The sequence below is a fragment of the Typopeltis vanoorti genome, chromosome 7 (assembly GCF_054136105.1).
Source record: "Typopeltis vanoorti isolate ZY-2024b chromosome 7, IOZ_Tvanoo_1.0, whole genome shotgun sequence".
Lineage (NCBI taxonomy): Eukaryota > Metazoa > Arthropoda > Arachnida > Uropygi > Thelyphonidae > Typopeltis > Typopeltis vanoorti.
Genome location: NC_143555.1, coordinates 126730517 through 126750360, shown reverse-complemented (window position 1 = coordinate 126750360; position 19844 = coordinate 126730517). Strand labels below are relative to the sequence as shown.

The window sequence follows — 19844 nt, the reverse complement described above, 5'->3', positions numbered from 1 at the left end:
GTGAAGGCTAAATCCCACTCTCTTCATAAAAGCTAACCCAAGCTTCGAAGTAGGTGGGATTAACTTGATTCACTCATCTACAAGTAATCTTTATAAGCAAATGCAGAAATTTGTATGTTTAATCACTCTTTCTCAAACTTAAAAAAAAATAATAATAAAAAATTAAAAATAACAAATTATACAAAAAATTCTGTTTAATCTTCATTGTTAATATTAGAAGAACATGTGTTGTAAATACATATATAAAGGCAAAAAAGTATTATTAAAATTTTTTAATTGAAATCCAATGTAGGAATTGCAGCACTTAGTGCTGAACTCTGTAAAATTATAAGGTGCAATGTCACACAAGATGTTCATTGTATGTATAAATATTTTAGCAATCAATAAAATATTATTATTATTATTATTATAAAAAAAAAAAAATTACCACCCCAAGACCTCATAGAGTCAAAGACTCATCTGGGAGGTCCTTTTATCACACACACAGCTCATCATACTGTGTTTTAAACACATTCACACTCTTTGCAGACACCACATTCTCAGGCAAGGCATTCCAGTCATTTACAACTCTGCACGAAAAAAACCTGCCTCTCACTCCCCTACTCACACCCTCTTTATACAGTTTCCATGGATGAACTATGGTTCTCCCCTGATCTCCCAGTATTCTCTGTAAAACTTCTCCAACATTGATCCTATAACAACCCCTTACCAACTTGTAGGTCTCTATCATATCTCTCCTCTTCCTCCTGTCCACCAGACTCTGCAAATTACATCTTCTCAATCTTTCCTCATACTCGACATTCCAGAGGTCAGAAACTACCTTAGTCAGTCTCCTTTGGACCCTTTCCAACATCTCTTCATCCTTCTGAAAACCAGGTGAAAAAATCTGGGCACAATAGTCCATGTGTGGCCTAATCAAAGCCTTATACAACGGAACAAGAATCTCCCTACTTCTACCTGTCAGTGTCATCTGCATCATTCCCAGAAGCCTTTGTGTTGTCTTCACAATTTTGGTGATGTGTCCCCTAAATTTTAGATCCTTATCCACTATCACCCCCAGATCTCTTATTTCCTCTACCTCCAACAATATATTCTCACCAAGCATAAATTCTGCATCCCATTTTTATTTTCCAAATTTTAAAACCTTACATTTTGCAACATTCAGCCCACATCCCCATTTCGGTGCCCAATTACTCAATCTATTCACGTCTGCCTGTAAGGCCACAACATTTTCACTACTCTTTATGGTTCATCCCAATTTTGCATCATCTGCAAACAACTGAATATCTCCATCCAAATCTTTGTCAATATCATTAATATACAAGTTAAATAGTAATGGACCTAAAACAGACCCTTGAGGCACTCCACTAGTGACTTTCCTTTTCCTGGATATCGCTCCCCCATACACAACTTGTTGATACCTATCAGATAGCCAGTCTCCAATCCAATGCAGCAATCTAATATCCAACCCCATATGCTCTAATTTGACTGTCAACCTATCATGAGGTACTCTATCAAAGCCTTTGCAACAAGTATATTACTGTGTATCCTTTTCTCCTCTGTTCAAGGAAGCAGTCACTTTATTGTAGTAAGTAAGTAGATTACTAAAACATGACCTCCCTTTAGCAAATCCATGCTGTCCATCAAAGATAATACTATTGTTATCAACCCAACTCTGGATCCTTGTTCTCACAAGCTTCTCCAACGACAACACCTGACACACAGATTGGCCTATAATTTGATGCTTGAATTCGATTATGAAGTGGCACAATCTTGCCCTCCTTCCATTCCTTAGGAACTTGACCGAGTGCAAGACTTATATTAAAAAAATATGTCAAGGCAGGTGTCAACTCCCTGACACATTCTTTCAGAATATGTGGTGATATATTATGAATGTTATGGTACTGGATTGCATGAAATTGATGAAGTTAGGAACTTGGACATAATGGTGGACAGAGATTTGAAGTTCAGTGGACATATTGCAAAAGTTGGTGACATAGCTGAAGGGATTACTTGGGTGTTGAAAAACACACCAACAAGTAAAGATAAGAAAGTTATTATCCCTCTTTATAAGGTTATGATTCAGCAGCATATGGACTACTATGCACAGATTGGGTTTCTTGTGTATCAGGAGGTGGCAGAGAGAATTCAGAGACAAGTGACCAAGCTGGTGATATGTCTGTGGAATGCTCCCTTTGAGAATAGGTTGAAGGTGTGTAGGTTGCAAAGTTTGGTTGGTTGGTAGAGAAGAGGGGACATGATAGAAACATATAAGATATTAAAGGACTTTATAAAATTGATGCAAAGGAAATATTTCAATATATGACAAATAGAGCAAGAACTGTGTGTCATCCGTGGAAGTTGTGTAAGAATTTGTTAGTAAGGGTGTGCGGTCTAGATTTTTTTGCATGGAGAGTGGTGAATGAGTGGAAATGGATTGCAAGAATTAGTTGTGCGTGCTCTGATAGTGAATTAGTTTAAGAAGCGGTATGATAGGTTTTGTGTGTATAAAAATTACCATGGGTCTCCCACGATTTGTATACAGACTACATGGACATAACTGATAATAATGATAATAGTCATCATGTTGATGATAATAATCTTCCATTGGAATTGTAACTTGGGTTATATAAAATATATGAACTCTTTCAGTGGGAAATTCCCTCAGTTTTCATTTCTGAATGGCATGCAATTTATCACTTGTCAGTTCTCTAGTAGTTCTCTTTAATTTTGGAAGCATTGAATTTTTTGATATTACTGTAATAACCAAAAACTTAGTCATAAAATGTCACATACCAACAGTCAAAAAATTGTTTTTGCTCTTCGTCCTCTCTAAAAATATCCTAGATAAGTTATTGGTATATTCACACTTTCTGCTCCAGGCATTCATTCTATCATTTGCATATTACCATGCAACATATTTCCATACAAAGCTGTGTAATAATTAGATACATCTTTTGTTTGGCAGGTCTTCCAGACACAGAAATGTATATCAGCTTGGAGGAATTCAAGGATGCTGCACCACAGCAGTTGCGATACATGGATAGAGAACTGAGACATGCACTCATTTATATTCCACTTCTGAGATGTGCTTTCACAGAGAAGTTTCCTAAATGGCTTGCTTCAAGGGATGACAGTATTCAAAGAATCTATGAAATTGCTAATAACACTGATACTCATCACTTCAATGCTAACATTGCCAAGTGGATTGGCTTGGCTACCACAGCTGTGTGTGCTATTGGTCTAGGAATAAATAAGTGTTCTACATCTTCTCTTAGTACAGCTGGCAGTACAAAAAATTCTTTATTAGTAGGAGGGGCTGTTGGGCTAGGAACCACAGTAGGGGCAGGACTAACAGAATGGGGAATAACTGCAGTCATGTGGAAGAAAGTTGAGAACATTGTTCAAAAGGAAGATGATGAATGGAAGATTCTTTTCCAAGACTTTGATGAATGCTATCAGAGATCTCGTTTAGTTACAGATATGGTGCAAAAGATCCTCGACCAGTCCTTCTGGATGATGTTGCGGTCTCTTCTGCAAACATGTCTGCAGGGACTTGCCATTGCTGGCACAGCTGTTATTATTTATGATTGGCTTATTGGTATCAAAAATTGTGATCAGTTCCTGGAGAGCATTACTCCAGAGATGTTATTAAAGCTGAAGGATTTCATACAAATAGTGCAGACAGATGGAGAAAAAGATAATCCAAAAATAAATATTAGTGACAGAGAATTGCTTAGAAATATCTTGATTCAAGTACATGGGATTTCATCAAATTTTCCAAGACTTCATGATCTTAATAGGGGTACAACATTACTTTTGTCACATGGTCCTTTTTCAAGTGGAGAGCTGCTATCTACAGCAGAAAGAATCAGAATCTGCCTCTCTAGCATGCTCTCTTCAAAGTCTGAGCATTCAGATCCAATGCGAGTTATTGCAATTATTTTAGAAGCTGAAAGAGATAAAATGAAAAGTGCTGCACTTACTCCTCATTTAGTGGCACTATTAGATAAAGAAGAAAAAAAACAGTCCACTAAAATTGATGATGAAGGTAAGAATAAATATGCTTAAATAGAAACCTATTACAATAGCTTTTGTTACCAAAAGCAACTTTCAAATCAAAGCACATGTGAAAATTGTGTCAAGGTTACTACTTGCTGTAACATTAGCAGCACATACATATACAGCGACTACTATAATAAATTATGCCTAAACAAATTTAGACAGAAAATAGAGAAAATAAAATAAATAAAGTGAAATAGTTGCAAAAACTAACTACTTGCTTTCTTTTTTCCTAACTAGTTCAAAAATAACTAATCACTATAACTGAACAAACGAAATACATGCATTTCACAAATTTGACTTTTGCAACAGAGGTAGGTGGCTTGAATCACAATTCTTCAAAATAAACAGTGATGTATTGCAAAAGATGAATTCTAACACAAGGCTCTAAACACTGTTTAAATCACAGATATTTCTCTTTTTATACCCATAAAATTAAGAGATTAATGTAATACGATAACTTTCCCATACATGGCACTAACTAGCTACAAATTTTGAAGCCCTTTCTGTGTGAGAGCAATATAAATAAAAATTAGGAAATAATACAAAAAAAAAAAAAAAGAAAATGCATCAAAAGGTGAACTTGGATACGTTATTTAGGAAGTCCAAACAAAAAGTTTCCTGGAGATAGCACTGTCAGGTTCACTACGCTATTTGTTAAAAGCAGGAAAGCATTAAATTCGGTATATAATAACAGCTCATTTAGTTATGACAAACATTTCTTATATATCACTGAATCTGCTGTCATTGATGTGCATTATTTATATATCATTGACTGGTTATGCTGTTAATTTGACTTCTAAAACTTATGCCGTGTGGTTATTGAAACACTGAATTAGTAGTATCAGGCCTCCATGGAGTCAAGAGACCCATCACAGGAGGTCTAAACTCCCATGCAAAAAAGATCCTTGAACTCTGCCTGCTATATGGCAAGAGCATTCCTCACCATGCAAGGAACCAGCTCATTACTCCCTTGCTCACACCTTGCTAATACATCTTTTATGAATGCCTTCTTGTTCTACCCTTGTCTCCCTCTACTGTATGAAAAATCACCTCCATATTAATCTGATAACAATCCCGCATCAAATTTTGTCTCAGTCATATACCTTCTTTTATTCACAAAGCTTTGCAAGTTGCATTAAATTGATCTCTCCTCATACATATCCCACATTCCATAAACCTGAAACCAACAGTGAACTGTTCTCATTCCATCTAACTATCCAACCAAGTCTTCACACAGCACACCATATGTGTCCTGATCGAGGCCTTATACTATGGAATCATAATCTTTTTGGTTCTACATGCCACGGTTCTCCTCATCATTGCCACAGTCCTTTGTGATGTTCTTACAATTTTAACCCGACTTCTAACCTTCAAGTCTCTGTCCACCATCACACCAAGTTGTCTCATCTCTTTCACAATTTCTCCATTAATTATATATTCTACATTGCAACCTTACTTATCAAATTTCCAGGTTTGCAACACTAAACTGATAGCTCCACTCGCTTCCCAACTCACATAGTTGGTTGAGATTATCTTGCAAAGCCGCACCATCTGCTCTGCTCCTCATAATTCTTCCCAACTTCGCCTCATATTCCCAGTTAAGTTTTAATAACATTTATGTACAAGTTAAACAGCAATGGCCCCTGCGGTATAGTGATGTTCCTTTTTTAAGATATTAACTGCTCCCACCCACCTCCATACACAACGAACTGATACCTCTCTGAAAGCTAATTACATATCTGACTCACTAGTCTCTTATCCAATCTATTCATTTTAATTTACCATATTTGCCAGTATATAAGATGCACTTTTTTTCCCCTAAAATTTGTCTCAAAATCAGGATGTATCTTATATGCCAAAGGTTGAAATTTCAGTTAGAATTTTGATCAGTCAAAATTTGTTATTTTATACTTCTACTCTCATCTGTTTGTCATACATAATTTTTAGTTAAATATGCAAGAAATTTAAACATACACAGTTTTATAATGACAATTAAAAAGTCACAAATCCAACAGTCTTTCAAGTGCAATAGGATTACTGATATTCTAGTGTTTAAGATTATTTTTTTTACTAATCTATGGCTCAAAAGCAACATAGACATTGCTATAATATTGCTTTCAAACTTGGTGTCATTGCAAATGCAAAGGAAATTGGCGATAGAACAGAAGCATGGTATTTTGAGGCGCTGCCAACCAAAAAAAAAAGATACAAACTTGGAGAAAACAGGAATAGGACTTAATGGAGAAATTGTGAACATAATAAACATAAAGGAATTGCAAAATGGCCAGAACTTGAAATTAAAAATGTGAATATTAGGCAACAGAAAATCTGGTATTTCAGTATCTACAAAAATGATTATTCACCAATCAAAATAAATGGTAACAAACAGAGGTATCGTTCAATTTACTGGCTCAACATGGTGGAGTGTAAGAGATGTGTTTGTGGACAGATAGAAAGAGAGAGAGAGAGAGAGAAAGAGAAAACAGGAGATGAGAGAAAGTATGGATTTGTAGGAAGTGCAGTATATTATTAATATATTGCACTGCCTACAAATCTATAGTGCAATATATATATATATATATATATATATATATATATATATATATATATATATATATATATATTGCACAAAGATAGAAGATGGCACGAATGAAAGAAATGGAAATGAAACCAAAGCTAGTGAAACTGTGGCAGTGAAAGAATGCAAGAATGTGGAAATGAAAATTAGTGATAAGGAAGTGAAAGAAAGTATGAATGAGGAAATGGAAGTAAGGTGTAGAAGAATGAGAGGTAGTGAGACCTCGGGGTGTCAGGAAGTGAAATTGTCGGAATACAAGATTATAATGAAATGATTATTGAAAATGAAATGAAAAATATTATTATTATTATTATTACTTGACACCTCCAGTGAGTCCAAAGACTCATCAAGGGAGGGCACCTACTCTACAACTCCCTGTCTCTACCACTCAATCCACCAGCTACAACGAACCGCAACTACACCAATGCCATCTACCATGTCCATGGCAGGATTCGAACCTTTTGGCTGGAGATTGGATACGCTAACCACTCGGCCAACCAGGCTGGCTATATGTGTAGTGGAGAATTCAAAACCAATGAATGGCTTGGATATGACTATTATAGACTTAAAAATGAATTACTGTGTTTGTTTACAAATGCCAGAAGTATTAGAAATAAAGAGGATGAAATGGTTTCACTGATTGAATTTATCATCATCATCATCATCATCAAATTCTTGCCATGTACCTCAGGGGGTGTACAGGATATGATAGTACTACATGAAAAATTTACATCATTACTAACTTCCTATCTACAATTTTTTGCCAAATCAGTCTGTTACCTGTCAAGGTAACAGACTGATTATTAGATCTTATATTTGTATAAAATGATGGTACAACATGACCGATTGAATTTATTCGCCCCAAAATCACGGAATAAGTGATACATGGTTGAATGAAGATGATATTCTAAAGGGAATAGAAATGGAAGTATACAGTATTTTTCGCGAGTCAAAAAAGACACATAATTCTCCCGCTGATTATAGCAGGGGAATTATGTGAAAGAGGGAAATAGTGGCAGTGGTAATGAGGCAGTGTGTTGTGATGTGGAGGTTGAAAGGAAGACATATTTAGTTGGATGTTGCTATAGGGCCCGGAAATGTGGAGGTAGGTAATTTAGAAATGTATAAACAACTTGTTAGTGAACAAAGGAAGGGTAATTATTATGGGTGATTTTAATTATGGCAGTATAGATTGGAATGAAGAGATAGCATTTGGGAATAAGGAAAATGAATTTCTCAAGTTCTTGAGAGATAACTATCTCAGGCATGTAAAGGAGGGCATGCGAGGACTGAGAGTTGTGGATCTGATCATATCATCAGATAATATAATTGTGAATGGGGTTTCACACTTTCCTCCAGTTTGTGAAAGTGATCATGAAGTGATCGCCTGTGTTGTGGCTAGCCATATGCAGACTTTTGTGAGGAAAGGATATGTGTGGAATTATAAGGTTGGTGATTATGACAAGCTTAGGAGACAGCTCAGAGCTGTAGCATGGAATGAGGAGTTCAGCGATAAAGAAATAAATGCTGCTTGAGAACTGACAAAGAAATAACATAACAACATCAATTCGTGATTGTATTCTGAAGACCAAAAGGCTGAATAAGGTAGGTGTAAAATCGATGAATAAGGAGCTTAAGCATGAAATCTGGAAGAAGAAGAAGAAGGTCTTTGGAGACAGTATAAGATAAATAATGGTATTAATCAGTTACATGAAGAGTATAGCCATTTTCTTAGATTTAGCGAAGGCATTTGACAGGGTGCGACATGATAAGCTGATATTTAAGTTGCGGCACATGGGTCTGGATGTCAGATTGGTCAACTGGGTTCAGGATTGGCTGTCCGATAGGTATCAGAGAGTTGTGTATGGTGGGGCAGTTTCAAGGAAGCAGAGGGTTACAAGTGGGGTCCCACAGGGCTCAGTACTGGGACCTATATTGTTTAACCTTTATATCAATGACATTGTCAGTGGATTGCAAGGGATATTCAGTTGTTTGCAGTTGATGCAAAGCTGGGAAGGATTATTAGTAATGGTGCAGATGCGGCAGCCCTGCAAGAGGATTTGAATAAGCTAGATAGATGGGCAAATGAATGGGGGTGTCCATTTAATGCAGCAAAATGTAAGGTCTTGAGGTTTGGGAAACATCGATGGGACACTGCATACTCTATGGGAGGAGTTATACTGTAGGAAGAGGAGACAAGAGATCTGGGGTTGATGATTGATAGAGACCTGAAATTTAGGGACATATTGCACAGGTGGTGAAGGTAACACAGAGTATTGCTGCAATAATGAGAAGGACGCTGACCTGCAGAGATAAAACAGTTATCATTCCGTTGTGTAAGACCCTGATCAGACCACACTTGAACTATTGTTCTCAGATTTGGTCCCCAGGATTTGAAGGGGATAAATTAACTGTGGAAAGGGTACAAAGGCAGATAACAAAGATGGTTTCAGGACTGTACAATGATAGTTATGAGGATCGGCTGAGGGAATGTGGACTTCAGAGTTTGGTGGATAGAAGAAGGAGAGGTGATGATATGATTGAGACTTTTAAACTGTTGAGAGGTGGTTACAGGACTGAACAGCGGGAAGGAGTGATGACAAGAGGCCATCCCTGGAAGTTACAAAAGGAAACTGTGAGCAAGAGGGTGAGGAGTGGTTTCTTTGCACGGAGGGTGGTTGAACCATAGAATGCATTGCCTGATGGAGTGGAAGAGCGAAAATGGTCAATGGGTTCAAGGAGTGGTATGATAGACTTTGTGTTTCTTAGGGGGGGGGGAGAGAACCTACCCTCGATGAGTCTTGATAGACTTTGTGTTTCTTAGGAAGGACCTCTCATGATGAGTCTTTTACTCCATGGAGGCCTGAATAATAATAATAAAGAACAAGCCAGGAGAGTGACTGAGTTAGTAAGGAAAACAAAAGTGCAGTATGAGCAGAAATTGCAAATGAGGCAAAGAAAAATCCTAGAGAGTTTTTTAGATATATGGCAATTAGAAGAAAGAATGATCATGGTAAGATGATGTTAATGGATGAAAATGGTAGAATGGTAACTGCTGCAGAAGACATTATTGAGGTATTCAGTAATCAATTTATAAGGGTGTTTCATCCTGATCAGGGTGGAATCATAAGGAACTGAAGAGAGAGGACATAGGAGAGGATAAGTTAATTGTAAGTGAGTAGGAGGTATTTGAGGAAAAAAATAACCTCGATGTCAGTAAGGTCAATAGGATTTGATGACATATCACCACGCATCTTAACAGAATGTTTCAGGGAATTGGCAGTAGTGTTGGCATGCCTGTTTAGTAAGAGTCTTACAGCAGCACAGATTCCACAGGAGTGGAAGGGGGGTAAAATTGGTCCAATGCATAAAGGTGGTGATAAGGCTGTGCCTTTCAAATTATACGCCAATCTGTATATCTGGAGTTGTGGTGAAGGTACTGGAGATATTGGTGAGAAGTAAGATACAGAAATGGTTGATAACAGCAGTATTCTCTGTGGTTATCAGCATGGGTTTGTTAAAGGGAGATCATTTTTTGCTTTCTTACTTATGTACTATAACAAGGTGACAAATACCTTGCACAGGGAAGATGCATATGCAGTGGTGTACTTGGATTTTGCAAACGCTGTTGATAGACTGCCACATGACAAGCTGTTAAATAAATTGAAACAGATGGGATTGGATAATAGACTTCTGAGTTGGACCAGTGACTGGCTGTCAGACAGTTATCATAAAGCTGTATATGGGGGGGGGGGTGCAGTATTCTGAAAGAGAAAGGTCACTAGTGGTGTATTGCAGAGGTTAGTTTTCTGACCATTGTAGTTTAATTTGTATGTTAATGATAATAGGATGGGTTTAACTAGTGATATGCAAGATTGGGGGAGAGCAATGCAGAGTTAAGCAGATGTTATGGCCTTACAGGAGGACTTTGTTGTGTCAAAAAAAGTGCTGATTCGCTATTGGCGAGTCATCCTGCTTCCGACCCAACATACAGTAACGATTAGATCTAAGGATAAGGACATACTTATGCCTCCAGAAGAAGAGCTAAAAAGATTGTGTACATATGCTCACTCAGAAGTATGTCTAACCATCTGAGGTTGTAGATATTAAGTGATTTTGAGAAATCTATATTTAAAGTTGATAATGTCTGTGTAAAAATTAACAAGGGAAAATTATGTATCAGTACTGAAATGTTAATATTAGATGTATGTAAGATGATCTATGTATTAGAACCATGTCAAAACAGTTCAGAGTTGCGGTGAACAATCGGCTGCCACTATGAGCATGACGTAGCCATCGAGAGAGGGCACTCGTATTTTGCAATATAAGGTCTGGCACGAGATTCAAATCTCTCTCTTGTTTTCTGTTCCTTCATTCCTGATCCAAGTCCTGGATAGCTGCGGAAGCTTACCGCCAGTAGCCAGCAACAATCTCCCGGTTGCTGTACGTGCCGTGTCGAGTATAGTCACCAAAGGAATGAGGTCGGAATTCCAGTAAAGGGCCGTTGGTTAGTTATGCCAACGTATATAGTCAGCGAAAGGGGAACCTTTCGAAGATAATAGAAGTAAGTCACAGATGCCATGAGAATATGTGGTGAGAAAACACGGAAGTGTAATAGCAAGGAAGCCTCGGCAACTCCGTGAAAAGACAAGGAGGGTAATGTACAAATTTTCATACTCATTTTAGAATGGTAACCAAAGAAGGAATAGGAACCAAGGAATTAAGGAGCTCCACACATTTAACTTTCATATAATGCCTAAAGGACTGGTTTTGGACTAATCTGTCTATGTCAAATAAGCTAGTGCCACTCTAAGCTTATGCTGAGAAAGGAACCAAACCTTCAAACTGTTTATTTGAAAGAAACATTTATGATATCATGTTAGAAATTAGTTTGAATATTAACTAAGTTGGGGGAGGATAAAGCCTGAGCATAAATAAGAATATTATCCCATGTTAAAATACAAGACGGAATACATCTAATATGCTCTACACAAGGATTGTATATAACTATATGCATGTGTTGTTTTTATATGTGGGAACTGAGTAACTGTGTGGATTAACCGAGTCTGAACATAGTAACACAAAAGAGAGTGTGGGACTGTTAGATTAAATTTAGGAGTAGAAATTTTGGTTATCTTAACCTAAAGGGGGAAGGGGGGGGAGTTCAGACTCTATAATATTGAAATTACTATTTAAAGTGTATATATGTAAGTGTTTAAAATAAATGTATTTCTTTAACTCAAAGTTCACGAGTCTGTTGTTTCTGAGATTTGAATTACCACTTATTAAACCTTCAGACCTGCATAAGTAAAGGGGGGGGAATCCATTGCCATACAGAAAAAGAGGGGGGGGGAACCACGACAGCAAATCACGTGACCCCTTTAATATTTTAAAGTTGTTTAATTGTGTATCAGAATTCAATTGCCGGCTGACGCAGTCGTTTTAAACAATCGTAAATTTGTCGGCAAAATGAATAACTGACATCTTCAAATGATAAATAATAGACATATAAAATAAATACGATGAAGTAACGCCATAACAACTTGAATAAATTGCATGAATGGGGAGGTAAGTGGAACTGTCAATTCATTGTGACAAAGTTTAAGGTTTTGAGATTTGGTAAGCAATGATGGAATGTAAAGTATGCACTTGGTGAGGGAACTTTAAAGGATGTCAAGCAGATGAGAGATCTAGGAGTGATGGTGGACAAGGACCTGAAATTCAGGTGCCACATTGCAAATTGTGAAGATGTCACATCGGATAATAGCAATGATATGGAGGACCCTGACATGCAGAAAGAGAAAAGTTATGATTCCATTGTATAAGGCCTTGATCAGGCCTTATATGGATTATCGTGTACAGATTTGTTTGCTGAGTTTTCATGAGGTCAGTGGTCTTTGGAATGTGGAGGACAAGTACAGATTGAGAGAATGGAAATTGCAAAGCCTTGTGAATAGGAAGAAGAGGGGAGATATGATCGAGACATATAAGCCAGTCAGGGATTGTTATCAGATTGACATGGAAGAGATTTTTCAAAGAATGGGAGGGGGGGCGGGTAGAAGAAGACACCATCACTGGAAACTGTGTAAAGAGGGTGTGAGCAGAGGAGTGAGGAGAAGGTTCTTTGCATGGAGAGTGATTGGTGAGTGGAATACATTGCCCAAGTGTATTATTATTATTATTATTATTCTGGGCAACTCCAAGGAGTCGACAGACTCATCGAAGGAGGCCCTAACATCATGTCAAGAACAACTATTCGACATTCACACAGTATCTATCATACCTTGCCTTGAACTCATTCACGGTCGTAGCACCCACAACAGACTCTGGCAGCTTATTCCAGTCATTCACCACTCTCCAAGTAAAAAACCTAGCTCTAACACCCTTGTCAATCACATTCTTGCCCAGCTTCCATGCATGGCCCCTAGTCCTCCCACCACCAGTCCTATTTTCAAAAATAATATCTTCTAGATTAATCTTATAGAAACCCTTCAGTAATTTGAATGTCTCAATCATATCACCCCTTTTTCGCCTATCGACCAATTTCTGCAACCCACAGATCTTCAACCTATTCTCATAAGGTTCATTCCACAGACCTGCTATCATTTTGGTCACTCGTCTCTGGATCCTCTCCACTTCCTCCTCATCACGAAGAAACCCTGGTGCTCATATCTGGGCATAGTAGTCCAGTGGGGTCTTATCAAGGCTCGATACAGAGGAACAACAACTTGTTTGTCTCTGCATGTTAAAGTATTTTTCAGAAGCCAAGTGATTTGATGAGCTGATTTAGCCACTTTTGCAATGTGTCCCCCAAACTTCAATTTCCTAACCACCAACACTACCAAATCGCTGGCCTCATCAATCTCCTGGAGTACGGTTCCACCAATGTGATATACTGCTGCTATTCTTTTCACCCCAAAGTGCATAACCTTACACTTTGCCACATTAAATTGATATCCATTTTTCCTAGCCAAGTAGTCCTCCAAACTATCCAAATCATCCTGTAAAATTTTGACATCCTGTGCACTCACAATTGCTCTACCGAACTTTGCATCATCAGCAAACAAGTGAACACTTCCTCTCAGATCCTTTCCTATATCATTGATGAACAAATTGAAAAGTAGTTGTCCAAGAACAGAGCTCTGCGGCACACCACTAGTCACAAGCCGTCTTTTAGACTCAACTCCTGAATAAACCACTCTCTGGTAACTCTCCATCAACCACCCTCCTATCCATCCCCATCTGCCTCAGTTTACTGATTAGGGTTCCATGTGGTATCCTGTCAAAGGCCTTGGCAAGGTGCAGTAGAATCACTGTAAACCGATTACCCTTATCCAGTTCAGCCGTCACTGTGTTATAAAACGTGAGCAAGTTACTGAGGTATGATATACCCTTCACAAAACCATGTTGTCCCCCATACAATATCCCATTTTCATCTATCCAATCCTGTATTCTTTTCTTGACTAATTTCTCTAAGACCTTGACAATGATTCCTGATATGCTAATTGGTCGGTAATTTACAACAGCAGTCTTGGAACCACCTTTATGCAGTGGAACTATTTTCCCCTCTTTCCACCCCTTCGGGACTAACCCAGACCCGAAACTCAAATTAAACAAAATGGTCAAGGGCACTGACAATTCTTTAGCCGCTTCTCATACAACACGAGCTGGTATACTATCCAATCCCACAGATGTATTGACATTGAGGTTATGCAATAGACTACTCACCTTCACTTCATTCACCACAATTCCCATATAATCTACTGGTTCATTCGCTTCTGCAATGTCACTACCTGATGATATATTCTTGCAAAGTGCTCTTTCAGTAACTCAACTATATCAACTGATTCAGTTACCTCCCTACCATCGGCATTCTTTAAAATCATTCTGCATTATACATTTTTCCTTTTACTTGCAACATATAGAAAAAACTGTTTAGGATTCTCTTTAGCCTGCATGGCCAATGTTCTTTTGTAATCCTTTTTTGCTTTTCTTACCACACTTGTTACCCTTCTGACCTGCGCTTTATACCGTTCATGTGCCTGCTGGTCACCTTTCTCCTTAAATTCCCTCCATAGTTGTTTCTTTTTTTTGCAGCTCAAGCTTAATGGTGTTATTCATCCATTTAACCTCTACTTGATTTATTATTCGGACTCTAGGTATACAGTCAGCCATTGCTTCATGCAAACACTTCTTAACTGCCTCCCATGTACTATCAACTTCTAGTCCTTGCAGTTGTACATGCCATGGCACTGAACCAATCAAACTCCTAAGCTTTCATACTTTCCAGCCTGATAATTCCACATGTACCCTGTCTTAATTGTAAATTCCACACCTTTAGCCACCTCCCATGTCAAGACCCTGTGATCACTCTCACCAATTGGTGGCAATGTGGTCATATTTCTTACAGCCAAATCCTCAGATGTAATTACTAGGTCAAGCACTCTCTGACCCCTAGTATTTTCTATTACATGCTGTCGCAGATAGTTATCCCTTAATAACTGCATAAAATCCAATTCCTTCCTCCCGTGTGTCCTCTCCTCACTCCAATCAATGCGACCATAGTTGAAATCTCCCATAATGATTACTCTCCTTCCACTCATTTCTTCTATTTGCTTGTGCATACTGTCACCACCATCTTTTCCATCACCTGGTCTATAGCAGCACTCAATTGTATATTTTGTTCTGCTAGCCACAATCTCACACCAAATGACCTCAGATGTGCTCTTTTCCCTATCCTGCAATTCAACTTCTATTCTCCTTGGCTGCAACTCATCTGCTATCATCAACAATACTCCTCCCCCCATTTTATTCTCCCTGTCATTCCTGAACACACTATACCCATCACATTCAATCCCAATAGCTATATCATCTGCATTCAGCCATGATTCACTAATGCCAATAACCTGTGGTCTGGAAGTGCCAACCATGGCCAAAAACTCTTCCTTCTTGTTTCTAATACTCCTAGCATTAGTGTACATGAATTTAAGACCCCCATTAGCCCCAACCCTACCTTGATGCCTTATATTAACTATCCTATTCTGATTTGTTGTCCTTGTTCGCTCGGGCATATTATACTCATTCATACATTCAATATATCAATCCCCCCCCTTAATAAATCTAGTTTCCCTGATTTTGCACATCCACTACATTCAGCAACACTTTTTCAAGTCTCCTTACACCGTATCCATTCAAATGTAAGCCATCCATCTTATATAGATCCTTTTGCCCATCGAACTCAGTCCACAAATTCCACACCACTCGTCATACATAATGCACGCATAAAGTCATTTGCAATTATGGCCCTCCTTTTAAACATTTCACTGTCATACCGTGGCAAAAGACTAATCATTCTAACTCTCTCACTCTTTTCTTTTGCTACTTCAAACAATTCATTCACGTCCTCTATCATTTCCATTTTATCTCCTTTCAAATCATTTGTACCTGCCACAACAATCATTTCTTTCACCCTTTCCTTTTGCTCTCTAATAGACTCAGTTACATCCTTTATTGTCGCACCAGGTTAGTACAATTTTGTCAAATCAAAATCGTACAAACGTGTTGTGAATGTAGACACATCGAATCGGTTTAAGGCATAGTTCGATGAACACTGTGTGTACCCCCGACAATGAGTCTTTGACTCCATGGAGGTCGGATGATAATAATAAATTATGGTGCTATAGGCTTATGATCAAGAAATAACCTGTGTATACAAATGAAAACAAAAATATCACAAAAGATGCCAGATAAATATGAAATTAAAGTTATTCACTTTCATGAGTATGTCATTAATGCTAGGAAACAAGGGAACTAAGAATTATCACAAACAAGAAATGGATGAAGTACCTATGATGTGATGTGCCTTCTCACAAAACAGATAAGATGTAATTATTTTCAAAAATTATTATAACAAAAATAATTATAACAGTCATGTTTCAATAAAATAATTTTTTCCTTCAAAATGCCCCTCATAAATAGATGTGTCTTATACTATGGTAAGGTACAGTAATTACCAGCTTGTCATGTGGTATCTACCATAAGTCTTTGAAAAATCCAAGTATACCACTGTATTGCATCTCCTTTATCCACTGATTTTGTCACCTTACTTAAACACATTGTTAAAACATGATCTTCCTCTAAAAAACCCATGTTGACCATCACAGAGAATACTGCAATTATTATTATTATTATTATTATTATTATTATTATTATTATATCACACCTCCAAGGAGTCCAAAGACTCATCGAAGGAGGACATCAACTCTACAACTCTACGTCTCACTACTCCACCAACCCTCATCATCTAACACCAATGCCATCTACTGCCGACTACCACCACTAATGCTTTCACAGACAATCATAAACATCCATGCCCACAGCAGGATTTGAACCCGCAGCCTTTTGGTTGGATAGTGGATACGCTGACCACTCAGCCAACCACGCCGGCAGCTGATTTCGGCAACAATTATCAACTCAATTCTGAATTCTAGTTCTCACAAGGTCTCTAACAACTCAAGACACACATATTGACCTATAATTTGTAGCCACCCCCCCATTGTGTAGTGGAACAATTTTTGTCACTTTCCACTCCTTTGAGACACTTACCCTGTTGCAATACTCATGTTAAACATGTGTACTAAGGAGATGTTAATTCTCTCAAAATAAGAAGTGATACATTGTCAAGTTTGCTTTATTTTTACATCCTTCTGTTCACTCACCTTCAGTACCTCCTCCACTGTATCCAGTACACTCCAGCTTCTCATAATGTTGCCTTCACAAGGATGAAATATCCTGACTGCTTCATTGAATACTTCAACTATATCTTCTGCATTAGTTACCAATCTATCACAATCTATCACTGTCATCAACTAACATCATTCTACCATAATCCTTCTTTCTTTTGCTTGCCACATATCGAAAGAACTCACTAAGATTTTTATTGTGTTGATTGGCTAATCTTGATTGAATAATTTTGTTTGATTGATTGTTATTGGCTAATCTTGATTGATTAATTTTTTGTGTAATCAAGAAATTACACAAACAAGCCAATGAGAAGTACCTTCTCTTCTAGATTTCATGCTTAATTGTTTCATTCGTCCATTGTATTCATACTTTATTTAGCTTCTTCACATTTGGAATACATTCAAACATGTCTGCTGTTAAATAGCTCTTGACCAATGCCCAAGCAGCATCTGTCTCCTTTCCACTTAACCCCTTCTCTCCATGTTATATCCTAAGATTTTTATAATCACCAGCCCTGTAGTTCCATATATATATATATATATCCCTTCTTCATAGAAGGAGTGCAGAACACGAAGTCATCCCTGAAAGTTGAGTAAAGGTGTAGTTGGCAAGGATGTGATGACTACATTCTTTGCTTGGGAAGTTTTGAGAAAGAATAGGTTGTCAGTGTCGGTTGTGAGTGCTTTGTCTGTTAATTGGTTCAAGGAGAGGTAGATAGATTGTGTGGATAGTTTGGGCATCCCGTTGTGAGTCTTCAGACTCCATGGAGGTGCCGTACAATAATAATAATAAGCTCTCATATGACTGGCGACAACTCAGGTGATATCACTTCATGGTCACTCTTTTCAGCTGGGGAATATTAGACACTCTAATTAATACATCCTCTGATGATATGATCAGAGGATGTTCTTTGTGCACTATCAGAAACACTAGTCATTGCAAAAGCATAGTGAGAACTATTCAAACTGTATTAAAAAAGCCTCTTTAGTAACTTATGTTTCTGTGATATCCCCTCATTCTTGCACATTGACAGTATTTTGTAATCCACAAACCTTCAATCTGTTCTTATACAGAGCATCCAACAGACCTATTGCTTGCTTCTAGATCTCCTCCACTGTTTTATGACCCCCCCCCCCATGAAAAGGATACCAAATCTGTGCTGAGTATGGCCATATCAAAACATTATAAAGAGGGATAATAACTTCCATATCACTACTTGTCAGTGTGTTCTTAAGTATCCAGGTGAGCTGTTGTGCTATTTTGCTTGCCTCTGCGGTATTGTCTCTGAACTTGAATTCCTTGCCCACCATCACCTCAAAATCTAGCCTGTATCAGTTTCTTGCAGTGTAGTCTCATCAGCATTTTACAAAGCTTGTAATCTTTTCATCCCACATGCATACTATGTGGGATGAAAAGGAGTCCCAAGATTTATTACACTGAAGCAGCAACCATATTCTCTGCTGTACTGTCAGGCCATTTAAATCATCCTGCAGGATCTCTACATCTTTATTAACTATAGCCTTTCTCTTTAGCATCACAAACAACTGAATATTCCCCCCCCCTCCTTTCACACACAAAAAAAAAATCATTTAGGATATCTTTCTTGTTCTTCTTTAGCCTCTTTACATATGGAATATAGACCTCTTCCCATAAATTACCAGTTGTCCACAAATGTCCACATACTTATTTTTAACGTTTGTCAATCATCCCTTAATTTTGTTCTTTGGTGACTTTTATTTCTCTTAGTATCTACTCAATGCTTAATTTTGTCCATCTCTCATCTGTTAATTATTATTATTGCACTATTGCACACAATGCTCATCCAACCATGCCTTAAAATGATTCAATGTGTCTACATTCACAACACACTCAGGTAATGCATTCCATTCACCAACAACTCTCCATGCAAAGAACCTGCTCCTCACTCCTATGTTCTCACCCTCTTTATACAGATTCCAGCAATGGCCTCTTGTTCTACCCCCTCTCATTCTATGAAAAATCTCTTCCATGTCAACCTGATAACAACTTCTGACTAGCTTATATGTCTCAATCATCCCCTCCCCTTCCTTCTATTCACGAGGCTATGCAATTTACTTTCTCTCAATCTGTTCTCGTACTCCACATTCCAAAGACCACTGGCAAACTTTGTGAATCATCTCTGGACCCTTTCAAACATATCCTCGTCACCATGAAAACCTGGTCACCAGATCTGTGCAGAATCTTATAAATATTATTATTATTATTACATGACACCTCCAAGGAGTCCCAGGACTCATCGCAGGAGACCCTACTCCACCACACACACACACATATAACCATCTCCACTACTACTTAATTCTCCTACTACACACAACTACCATCAACAGTATCTGCCACCCATCTCCACCACAACAGCATTTTTGTCTCTAAATTGCGTGTGTTCTGAAGACCGATTTACCTGTACACATCTTCATTTACA

At 37.9% G+C, this 19844-nt stretch overlaps 1 protein-coding gene and 1 long non-coding RNA gene across 6 annotated transcripts in view; one reads left to right on the top strand and one right to left on the bottom strand.

Moving 5' to 3' along the window:
• Positions 1 to 19844, bottom strand: part of LOC150105044 (uncharacterized) — a 133361-nt gene that overhangs the window by 88096 nt on the left and 25421 nt on the right. The window lies entirely within an intron of this gene.
• Positions 1 to 19844, top strand: part of LOC150105045 (uncharacterized) — a 114868-nt gene that overhangs the window by 69672 nt on the left and 25352 nt on the right. For 4 of the 5 annotated variants that reach the window (XM_090395468.1, XM_090395469.1, XM_090395467.1 and 1 more), the window contains exon 2: positions 2969 to 4051. The exons of the other annotated variant lie outside the window; for it this stretch is intronic. In XM_090395468.1, coding sequence (XP_090251594.1) covers positions 2986 to 4051 — 1066 coding nt within the window. In that variant the 5' untranslated portion in view covers positions 2969 to 2985. The remainder of the gene's footprint in view (positions 1 to 2968; positions 4052 to 19844) is intronic. 5 annotated transcript variants of the gene reach the window in all.